This window comes from Prinia subflava, chromosome 1, assembly GCF_021018805.1.
Source record: "Prinia subflava isolate CZ2003 ecotype Zambia chromosome 1, Cam_Psub_1.2, whole genome shotgun sequence".
In the NCBI taxonomy this organism is placed as follows: domain Eukaryota; kingdom Metazoa; phylum Chordata; class Aves; order Passeriformes; family Cisticolidae; genus Prinia; species Prinia subflava.
Window position 1 is genome coordinate 42768926 of NC_086247.1, and position 12104 is coordinate 42781029.

General features: G+C 39.4%; 1 protein-coding gene across 15 annotated transcripts in view; it reads right to left on the reverse strand.

Annotated features, from left to right (window-relative positions):
* Positions 1-373: 373 nt before the first annotated feature.
* The window catches only part of DTNA (dystrobrevin alpha), a 222719-nt gene continuing 210988 nt past the window's right edge, over positions 374-12104 (reverse strand). For 14 of the 15 annotated variants that reach the window (XM_063394714.1, XM_063394688.1, XM_063394720.1 and 11 more), the window contains one exon: positions 374-3904. In XM_063394714.1, coding sequence (XP_063250784.1) covers positions 3749-3904 — 156 coding nt within the window. In that variant the 3' untranslated portion in view covers positions 374-3748. Of the gene's footprint in view, positions 3905-9839; positions 9885-12104 lie in introns of all 15 variants that reach the window. The other variant, XM_063394729.1, reaches the window with a different exon arrangement.

Below are 12104 nucleotides of genomic sequence, written 5' to 3' on the forward strand. Positions count from 1 at the left end.
TACCAGGCACCTTGTCAGGCCCTGATGTCCTCTGCCTATGGTCATTTTCATTGCTGTTAAGTGGATGCAGGGGCAGGTGTTTTACAGATGGGGAACTTAATTTTCAGGTTGTGAAATTGCTAAAGATACAGAGAATTAAGAAAGGAAGAAAGAAGAAACTGCTTGGGCCACTGAAAGCAGGTGCTGCTTGAACAAGTTCAAAGCGCTGTGGAAGGTGGTGGAAGAAGTTGTCTCATGAAGTGGTGGAGGAGACAAAGACTACTTGCTGTACCACAGGGACACACTTTCCTTCCCTACTGAAAAGAAACTGTTTGACCTCCATGGAACAGGACATCCAAAACCAAAATAAGCCACAAACATCATGCTCCATAAATTCCTTTTAAAAATCTTTTTAATGAAGAAATAATTCCATTCCAAAATATAGACACACAATTAAATAGTTTAATCACTTCAAAATATAACATGTCCCCAGTAGGTTCCAACACACACACACAAAACAATACTTAACAGCAATACAAAAACCCCATACAATAGCAGTTCTGTTACAATACCAATGAATATTGTGACATCTTTAGTGTCTCTGTATCTGTCTCAAGTGGTGTCAAGTACAGTAGTTTTAAAAATGCGTTGCAGTTAGTAGCCTCAAGATGTAACTCTCTGTAATTTTTTTTTCTTTTTTTTTTGGTTCAAAGGTAAAAATGCCCTTTATTCTTCAGGACACTGTGGAGTGCTTGTTGTTCACAGCTCCGTCTGCTGAATTGAACCAATGTGATTACAGCAACCTGAGGTTGCAATATTTACAAGGTCTATCTACAGTAATTGCCAAGAACCAATAAGGATGGGAGAAGATGATGACTGAAAGTAAAGGCGGACACACTTATGATAAATTATGATGCAACGATTTGGCTCATGCATATAAGAAAATACATATTATATCACAACAAAGGCCACACACCTTTTTATGCAGTTTAGTTAACATTACTACTTACAGACAACCCATTCTCCACCTTCGCTTTGGACATTCAAGGACCCTATACATCTTCACATCCCTGTCTCCTGATTCCAAACCACTGGTTTTCCTCCAGTGACAGTAAAACCACCCGGAGTTTTGATGGCTGTGGTGGGCCATTGGTAGTTAAGAAAAGGGCCGTACCAGGGACCTCTTCTGTAACTGTGTTTGTTTTAATGACCACAAGCCACAACCAAAATAATATTCAACAAACAGACAAAGACCAGCTGGGTGAAAATGCAGCCAGCTTAACAGTTGGAAAAGTGCTTAAAATAGACATTTGCAGAGCTAAGCAAGAGGTGCTTCATCTCAGAGCTCCAGGGCATAAGGGACCCAGAACTCCAACTCTAAGGGATCATCTTGTTGACACCAGCCTAAGAGAAAGGGGCTTGATTAGTCAACTTCAGTTCTTACTCCTAGTTCGGAAGCTCTTGCAATAGATTTAGTCTAGTGCATCTATTTTAAGCATGGTGATAATGAGCACACAGACACTAAAGTGATGAGAGGGGTCTATTACTTTGGGTACAGTTAAACATGACATGGGTTGAATTAATCAGCCATTGCACGTAGCTGCGTTCTAGCTTGTTTTCTCTCTTTTCAGGAAATGCTTGCCTGGAATCCTGAGCTGACAGCAATGTCTACAGGTTCACTGGAGTAGCTTAAAACATGGAGTGCTAGGCACTAGTGGAGGCTAACTCATTCCTGAGAGGAGGTTGGAGGAGGGGACAGTGGAGGATATGGTGCCTGCCTTGCTAGGATGGCACATACCCCAGGAGCAAAGACCAGTGATTGCAAAAATGAAAAACTCACATGAAGATATCTGGATCCCTTAGTATGCATTTGGATGTCTGAGAGCAAGCCCAGATACTCAAGGATATACAGACAAGAGATCTGCACACACAATAAAATGATATGGAAGTGAAAAATGGCAGCAGCTCTTTCATACAGATACTCATTCCCTAACACCACATAGTGCCCAGGGAAACAGCCACGAGCCTGGAGAACGCATGCAAACAAGTGGACTTACTGGGTCGAGCTACATAGCAATCTCACGTAAATACGGCAGCACACATCCACGTCACCATGAAAGCAAGGACAGACAAGCCACGTTAACCTGCTTTAGATGGGTATCTCATCACTTGCTGTAGGCAAACGGTGCTGGTGTGAAATATCTGTATGAAACACCACTGTTTGCAGGGCTGTTGGACAGTGTCACTTCAGGTCAGCCAGGTACTGGAAGCCAAATATTGTGTGAGGGCAGTGAAGCTACCTCGGCATGGAGGCAGCCCCGAGCTGCCACTGTGCAGCTTGGGGGGCCAGCACAGAACACCTCCTGGTGTCCCTGCCTGCTGCTGCTCCAGCTGTCCCTGGCCTGGCTCTGGCTCCTCTGCACGGCAGGGCCACGTGCCACAGAGGTGTCACCTTTGTTTCGGAGCAGGGCGCTCTGGGGAGCACGTAGATGCTAGTTTGTGTCAACGCCTGCTCAGGAGTATCTGTAGGTTTGTAGTCACAGCAGAGCAAACGCTTTTTAGCCAGCAGCCTCACTGCCTAATGCCAGGTCAGTCCCCTTTTCCCCTGAAATGCCTTGATACTGGAAAATACTAAACCGGACGAAACTCCAATTCTGTAACTGTATGCCTGTCCTTTCAAAAAAATCCACTGCTCTTCTTGTGCTTTTCACCAATCGCTACTTCTCCATCCAGCTCTGAAAGAGTCTCACCACACATTTCCAAGAGGGCATGCAGAACATCTGGTGGCTGGCTAAGGCAGTACACATTCGGAAATCAAAAGAAAACAGTTGCAAGCGCACTTTAAGCCTGTACATTTAAAGCTGAAGGCCTCGAAAATAACATAATGGAAGGGGGCGGGGAGGAAGAGGAGGGGCAGAGAGATGGAAAGAGCTGGTTTGTTGAACACATGCTTACTAAAGCTAAAACATCAATGAAACAATACCATGGAGGATTATACGTAACATCAGTCAGTTCAGGGATCTTATGGCACCTGTGGTTTATAAACAGCTTTAGCAACGAGTATTTCAAAACATAGTTCACAGTTTTAAGAAGATCTGTGCTGATTTAAAAACTAGATTCTATATCATTTGAATGTCACCTTTTGTATATGATATCTATTTGGAAAAAAAATATTTACACTAACTTCTATGGCTGATTTGTTAGATTATTTTGAAAGAAACATTCCTAAGTTACACATTAGCCCTAACTTAGAGAAGTTTATTATTAGTATTAATTATATTATTATTATTTTAGTACATTTTGTATAAGCCTTAATTTAAAGACTTGCAAACAAATTGCAAATATAATCTGGTACTTTGTTTTTTGGGCTACTAGATATATACACTCAGGAGTATAATCATTTAGTGTTAAATGCATAATTGTCACTTTTTATTTCTCCCGTGGAAAAGAAAAATGTACAGTGTATAGTAAACCGATCTACTAAAATCTCAAAGTATTCAGAAATCAAATTTCTAACTATAAACAGTATTGTCATTGTAAACTGAACAGGTTCAATATCATGTGCAAAGGGTTTACGTGAGTTATTACCAGTGCCGCCGTGTGTGACAGCAGCACGCGCATCAGTCTGTTTGCTTCGCCAGTAATGAGCCATGTTACAGAAGATGTAGCTAATATAAGTTAGCCTTAAACAAAAGTCTTGTTGTCAAAAAACACACATCTACAAACTACAACTCTTAGAACAAAAGTACTGTGCTACAGTCCTCAGAACTTAGTTATGTGATTTTTTTGTCAAGAGACGCTGCACCTCTTGGTTCCACTCTTCTGTGAAGTTTGCAGCTGAGTTTTCTTCATCGTCTGTCCGAAAGCAGCTCTCCTCATCATCAGTTCTTACGTAGCTCTCATTGTCTGTCTGACTGCAGCTTCCCTGTTGAGAAACGTTTATGGAAGGTTTTTAAAGAGCGCTGGTTTAACATTCTGCACCCATGCAGGCAGAGCAAGTAAACTCTGACTGCTGTTTTATTGAGAGAAAAAGGGAGCTGGCCAGTTCCTGTGGTTATCCCTCAAAGAGTTAAAAAAGGAAAAAAGCCGTTCTACCTAGGTGAGCCATAGGTATCTGAGCTGTAAATAGAAATTTACAGGGCATGTGGGAAGTTGAAAACTTCCCTTGCCGTGGGCAAGAAGACTGTTGCCTGCTCTGCTGTGGGACCTTGGGGTAACTCAGTCTGCACTGACACATTTTTGGATTTGGGATTTGCAGTGCTCCCATTTTCCCTTCCACTCTCCCCTTCCAGGTCACTCTATAAATAGACTCTTGAAAGTGAAACCATGGTTTATTGGCCTCGCCAATAAATCAGCCACTTGATTTACACTCACTCACCATCATGAGCCTCCCCTCACATGTAAATGTCTTGTATATTTTATTGTGTCTAAGAAAGCCTGCAGTTACTTGAAAGGATGGTGCTGGGTGCTACAGCTCATAGACAGCCTAGTCCACTGGTGCACCAGTTTCTGCTGGTGCTCCTCTGTATCCTGAAGTGTCAGTGAGTATGTTAAATTCCTACAGAAGAGGCATCAGAGTTTTAGCTGGTAATGGAAAATGTTTGATAGGTTACTGCCACTCCCTCTCAGAACTGTGTCATGACGTAGTCAGGTAATAATCCAAACTTCTGCTTTTGGCACATTTATTGTAAAGGCACTGTTTACACATTTGACCTTTCCTAAGTTAAAGAACTCATCCCTTTTTCTTTTGAACTACCTCAGAGAGAAAACCAGTCTGCATTGCATAAGATATGATAATCATAGCACAATATACCACTCCCCACACATGAATTCTTTTCTACTCATTTCAAGCACAAAGCTGGTCTAAGAGATGGGAGATGAGATGCAAATTACTCCAGCAAAAATAGTTAAATTAAATCTGATGAATGAAGAAAGGTCAGGTAGTTTAGTTTGCTGCTTCTCCTTCCTGAGACCATTTGATTGTATTAATTATTCAAGCACAAACACTTCCACCTCACTCCTTAATACCTAAGCATGCTAAATGGTATGATGATCTTAATTTAGTGCTGCCTTGTGTCAGATGGTTACAAAAGACAACCATTAACGTTTGGTTGATAAATGCAAAGAAAACCTGCACTGCAAGTCTGGTGAGAGCTTCACAAAAATTTCTGAGGTACATCTTAAATGGTGTCTTTTAAAAATCAGACATGCACCTGTACCTCCTAAGTCTGCAAACTAATTTGGTAATCTTAGCAAAGGGACACTTTGCTCTTCACAATTCAGACAAAAAAATGCAAATCAAAGGCATGGGAGAGGTCAGTTCTCAGCTGCCTGAGACTGACTTTTACTGAATCAGCTTCAGGGTTATGTAAATAATAGAATCATTTTAGCTGGAAAAGATCGTTCAGTCCAGCCATTAACCCAGCATGCCAAGTCTCACCACTAAACCATGCCCCCAAGTGCCACATCCACATGCCTTTCAAATATCTCCAAGGATGGTGACTCAACCACTCCCTTTGGCAGCCTGTTCCAATGCTTGGCAACCCTTCTGGTGACAAAATTTTTCCTAATATACAAAAATATAGGAACATCTCATATTTTGTGATGGTACCATTATAAACCACAAGAGTAAAATAAGAGTGGCTTGTGAAACCTGAGATTCATTAAGATGCATTGACAGTAATGTTAAGTATTTGGGTTTGCTTCGTATTTTCTGGATAAATTACTTCTCTTTGGTGGACTGCGGGAAGAGTTATTCTGAACTCTCCACAGGCTTCTCTCTGTTCCACAGCCAGCACTGAGACAGAGATAGTTTCCTACAAGAAATATACTAATGAACCTCAGAGCTTTAAATTCACTGCAACAATTTAGAAGTGCCAAAATTAATTCCAAGCTAAGACTTGTATGATTTGTCATGATATACAACTGTTTCCAGACTTCTTCTGTTCTTAATCCGCAGGTTCTTTTTTGTTATTTGCCATTCAGTGCTTCTTCAAAAAACATCCCTATCACTTGTGTCATTTTAGAATTGAGTTAACAAATTTAAGCTCCATCTTCCCTGTTAACTTGGTCACAGTTTTTTACAGTATTTTTTACACCTACATGCTAAGAAGAGGAGGACCTAGGGAGAAAAATAGATTAAAAAAAAAAAAGAAAACCAAAACACAGCTGACATAATGTAGCAGACAGTTTTGAAAATTACTGTGCTGTTATCCTCCTGTTATTTTCAAGTGGAATGGTCCAAATAACGCTGGCTTTTTATATATTTATTCAAGAAAAAACGAAAAAGACTGGACTAGATTGACCACACCATCTCCCTTGACCCATGAGTTTTATCATCTGACATCTGATGATTTTCCTAATCTCTGCTGGTAAACATAAAAACAGAGGTTCCAAAAAAAAGGCAAGAGATGAAAAAATATGGAAGTGTTACTCAAAATGAATTCTGTCCTGGAAAAACAGTCTAGCTGAATACATAGTATTTTTTAAGAACACAATCATATCAAAGGTTTGCAAGCATTTGGATTTTGGGTGTTTTAAAAAAATTCCACTTGTTTCAATACAAACCATTCAGCCACTTGTGCAATGGAAAATGTAACCCACAGACACCCAAAGCCTCAGACCCCACAACAGTTCATGTTACAAGGTTTTGAGAGAGTGAGAGGGTTTGGAGTGGGAAAGGGACTAGATCTTTAACTGAAATTATTACAAGGTTTTGTCAAGATAGGGAAAATCACAGTTCAAATCTGAGAACAAAACCTGAAATAAAGCCTACTCTCCATACTCTGTCTCCGTGGATGCTTTAGGTCTGATTTCTATTAGCTTTTCACACCCTCTCTCCTGTTATAATAATGCATATAAATAAAACAGGCAGGGCCAATTCAAATGTGTGCCAGCACTGAAAAAGCATAGCTTTAGAAAATCTAGGAAATTGTAGGTCTCGTGAGGACACATCCACTGCATGAGTCAACAGCAGCTATAATTGAAAATGACAACTTCTCAACCAGTTTTCAACCAGAAATGCAGGCTTTCTGCTCCCACTGGCCACCCTTGGTAAAAAGCCAAATGCTGTCAAGGGGATAAAGGTCAAACAACATCGAAGTTGCAGCTTCACCTAACGTCAAGATCTGCCTAGTACCTGCTCAAAACAAGCTCAAATTCATTCTATTACTTTACTAAAAATAAAACAAGTATATTTAACATAAGAGGTAAATTGAAAACATGATTAAATTATGTTTTATGTATTACTGGAATCACTTGCTGTCTTGGGAATTTGTTATACTGGATTTTATTTAAAATCAATTCTGGAAAATTGTACAAAGCACTTTTAAAGATGCAAATGCAAATAGATTGCAAAAATCATCAATCAAATAACATCAACTTCAGATGAATAAGGATATGAACAAAACTCTGTGGCTGGCCATCAGCAGCAACATCACTCATAAGGAGCTACAATAAACTGATCTCACTCCCACCATCTTTGTTTTGCTTGGTTTTTTTTGTTTTAATGAGTACAAGTGTAATACTGGTGTGAGGTAAGAAAGTCTGTTGGCTTTCTACTTCCTATGGCCATCTAGGGCCATATGGATAGTATTTGTATTATTATTGACTGAATAAGGGCTTAGAAATAAAACTCTTCCTGCAGCTTCTAAGCTTCAAGCAAGAACCCAATGAAAACTGCAAAAGCACTTTATGCACCATGACTGGTATAAACCATTTTGAAGTCGTTTTTCCAGTGCTGTGAAATGTAAGTACTAAATAAAATACACAAGATATGACAGACTTCCACATTCACAATGGAGTGAGTCTTGAGAAGATTCACTCACCATGTGAAGATGTATTTACCATAATGTACCACAATACATTTTATTCTTGTGGATATAGATGAAGTGTCAACTCCACCAGTTTTGGAAGCCAGTTTCTGTAAGGGTAGGCTTTTATAGCTCCTGGCAATGTTACAGTCTTTGGTACTGGCCTAAGGGCTCCCCTGGGAGCTGAAAAGAATTTCCCTTTGAAAATCTTTCTTTTTGACAAGGTTTCAAAAATCATCCAGGAGACAAGAGAGTATCTCAGATATCTGCTAATTTGAGACAGGATACAGGATAAGTATTTTCAAGAAAACCATGCTTTTAGGGCAGTATGTTCCCCACATCACTGCTTCCCAACTAAAAAGGAAACCTTAAATAGAATTGCCAGAGTTATGTAATTCTAATTTAAAAGGGTTTTTTTTTACTTATTATTGCAAATTGTAATTATATTCAGTTATACATAAAATTTCCACTATTTATATAGCTATACACACATGTTGTTGTTGCAAGATCTATTTTCCTTTTCATGATGACCTGATCTAAAACTGACAACTGCACCAAAACAGAGTAAGAAAACTCTTTTTTTCTGGCTGTCAATGTTTAGGAAACTCTACATGGCTCATGTTTTTAACAAGATTACTGAGAAAATTAATGTAACCTGAGAAGCAATGTTAGGAGAATTTTTATGAGCAGTTATTTGGTGTTTATAGTAGTCTGGATATTGCAGTTTACTTGTTTTTCACATCCAGATATCTCTTCAGCTGCAAGAGACACTGAGACAGATGCTTTGGAAATACCCACTAGCAGCTGCTTTCACAAGGTACACATTTTAACAGTCAAATTTTACTGTCATCAGAAGAAAAAAAAAACCTTGAATGAGGGTCAAGTTTTACCCTCAAAACTGCCATATAAATAAGGAAGACCTTAAAACACAAGACACAAAATCTAACAGTATGAGCTCCTGTAAGAGTTGGCACAGGCTAGTTCACTGGTTTTGTTCATCTGAACATGACCCTGCTCCCAAGCCCCAGTGCCTAGTGTTGATTGTTGACCTCTGCTTGCTTTTAGCTCTGGCTTTGAGGAAGAGTCTCAGTGTGCAGACCAGAATCAGATCCCTATTCTGACTTCTCCTCCCTTTCCAACCCCGTTAGCCCACAGTTCAGTGTCTCAGCAGGATGGACAGCACTATCTCACTGCCATCTCACAGCAGGGCACTGCACTCTCCTAGAAAATCAGAAATGCCAAGTCCAGGCTTCAGAAGAGGCAAGAAGAAATGTGTGATCTCCCATTTGCTGGGCAAAGGTTCAGAGTAACAGGCTACTTCATAAAAATAGATGTGTCTTCCTGAGGAGAAACAAAATTTCTGAACTTGGCAATAATCTCAGTGCTGCAACTGTGAGGTTGGCATGTGTGAGGAACATGACTTGAATATGGGACAGCAGGGAATTTATAGATCTTGCCATACTTCTGAACTGCCAGCTTCTATCCAGTAGCTGAGCACCTTCCACTTGGATTGGGCCATATTAAACTTTCACAACACATCTGAGAACACCTCTGTGGTTAAGCAGCTGGTGGATTGCTTTCTTTAATGTTTGCGTAAGTTTTGTTTCACACGCTAGAGTAGATGTTCTGATCTCATCAGAAATTAATTATTTCAATTATCCTAGGGAGACTAAAGCATTGAAAGGAATTAAAATCAGGTCTTCTGAAATGTATTCTGATTCCTTGTCTTCTGGATAAGGTTTCTCTGGACTGGCTAATGCATTTGTCATCACCCCCAGGGAAGAAAAGCCCACGTTCTCACTCTGATGGTCAACAAAGGAAAAACATAAAAAAGGTGATGTGATGGTTTAGCAGAAATCCTTAGGACTAGGACTACAGATCCATAAATTAGAACTGATTCTGAGAGATTACAAGGCATCCCAACACGAGTTAAAAGGAGAAAGAAACAGCATTGTCACATATATTCAGGTGCCACAAGATGCATTAAAACTGAAATGTATATTATGAGGATTAATTCTAAACTTTCTTCTAAATTATAATAATACTTACTTGAGAGGAGAGAGAAGAATATTGCACTCAACTTTGCAAACTGACCTGTAGATAACAAAGGACAGAAAACAGGAAGATGACAAATTAAGCCCGTGAGCAGCCAGACAGTGTATTACTCTGAAAAAAGCCATGCACAAGCCTAGAAATAAAGGGAGCAAATAGGGACTCAGAAAATAAACCCAGTGAAAACTGTCTTACACAACATATCAGCAAAAGACTGTACCAAGAACAAAAGTGGAAACAGATGTGGGAGGACACACACTGTTAGCATTTACACTTGTGCATTAAATGTGTTTGGGTTTTTTTCTGATGCAGATACTTGTTATTTATAACATGCTTCAAAAAAAAAAAAGAGAGAAAGAAGCCTCCTCTGAGGTTTCATGTCCCTGATTTCCCTATGTATCTTAGTTTTTTTTATACTAATTTGGAGTTTAGCACAAAAATCTTTCATGGACACAAGGTGACACGAAATAGCAAGAGTGGGTTTGGGCCATCCATCTTTCATGCTACACTACATCTACATATTTTTCTAAATGTGCTGATTTTACATGAAGTGAGACATTTAATAACATAAAAATGGTTACCAGATTGTTACTGAGGTGACCATTCTGCAACCTTAGTAGGAGTTCCTCGGTGCAGATTTTTTCAGCTGACAATTGCATTAGCATAGCTACAGCTTCTGGCTTTTTTTGGCAATCCAGATGAATGTAGTGTATATGTGAGTACAAACAGTAAAACAGCTTGTAATAAATTACAATGGTTTGATGCAAATGAGAATAGTTGACCTGGCCTCTGTTCAACAGGATACCCTAAACAGAAATTTTCCAACTTTCCCTTGTTTTTCCAAGTAGAAAGCTGTGGCTTTTTTAGAATACTCAGTGATATTAGTAGAAGAAGGGATAGAAGAGCAAAAAACCAGAAATAAACAGCAAATTGCAGAGAACAACCAATGCCAAAGCACATGTCTTGGGATCAATATATGGCACTCTCCAACAAGTTCCTAATCATCTTAGTGGTTCCTATGAACTTAATATCTTTTCTTGCTTCCTTTAAACCCATTCCCTAATTTAAATGGCATCACCCATACTGGGAAGGACATCTCATGTGTGCTTGCATTACATGCTGTGGGGCTGTGGTATCAGCTAAAAATAGATTCTACTTACAGGTCACTACTGTCAAATCACTGCCTGATAGGAGCTGACAATCTCACAGACAGTAAAGTACATCATGAAACTTCTTTTGAAAAAATGCTGTAAAGCAGAACTTGTCTAGAATGAGGACTTTCTGTTCCCTCAGTGAATAGATTTTTGACAAAAAATAGCTTTTCTTTTTCTTTGGCCGGGGGAGGGTGTGTGTGTATGTTGGGTTGTCTGTCTTTGTTGCCCTGGTAGAAACAAATAATGTAAAACAATGGGGAATAAATTTCACTCATGTTTAGTCTTAGCTCACCTAAATGCAAGAGTTTTATTCTGATGTTAATAGGGAGAAGATTTCCCCCCCTTCTCCTGGGAATGCTGGTGGAAAATGGCAGAAAACCTGTTTTGACTGAAGCAAGAGTAACACCCAGTGCCATCAGGTGACATGCATAACTTCTGCCCTTATTTGTAGTGCACATACATACTGAATTTTATGCATGTAGAAAATCCTGTTGTAATGTGTAAAACTCAAGTAACACTGTTGCCATATATTGTACTTCCATACTGTAATCAAAATACAAACTGGTCTGTTGTTCTTTCTGAAGAAAATGGAATTTTTACCAGCAAGAATAACATTTATTATTTGATGCCTGACAGCTGTGACTATTTAGGCACTTCTCCTCTAAACTGACAATTGCTTTTCATTACATCAGCAGTAGCTGCTCATCCTGTTCAGAAGTTTAAAGGCTGTGATTTTTGACATTTCCTGTCTTGGATAAAAAGTTCTGACAATTCCCCCTATGTCACCTGCTGTTGCCTTAGTAAACAATCTATAACATATAGATAACATAATCTATAATCTATAATCCTGCTTCTTTTATCATGTCCGTAGAGACCTCTGCAATGAAATGACTTTTGGCAAGCTACCATGGGCATGAAGCAGGTCTACATCATCAACAACAACAACAAAAAGATGTTCACATTAACCTCAAAGCTACCTCAGATTTTGGTAAGATTCAATGAACTTCTACAAGACTAAGGTACTCTAACAGCTTTACAGAAAAGAAGACTGAAAGAGCAGCCCATCTTCACTACAACACAAGCCTGTCAGACACAGATTGACTCCGAA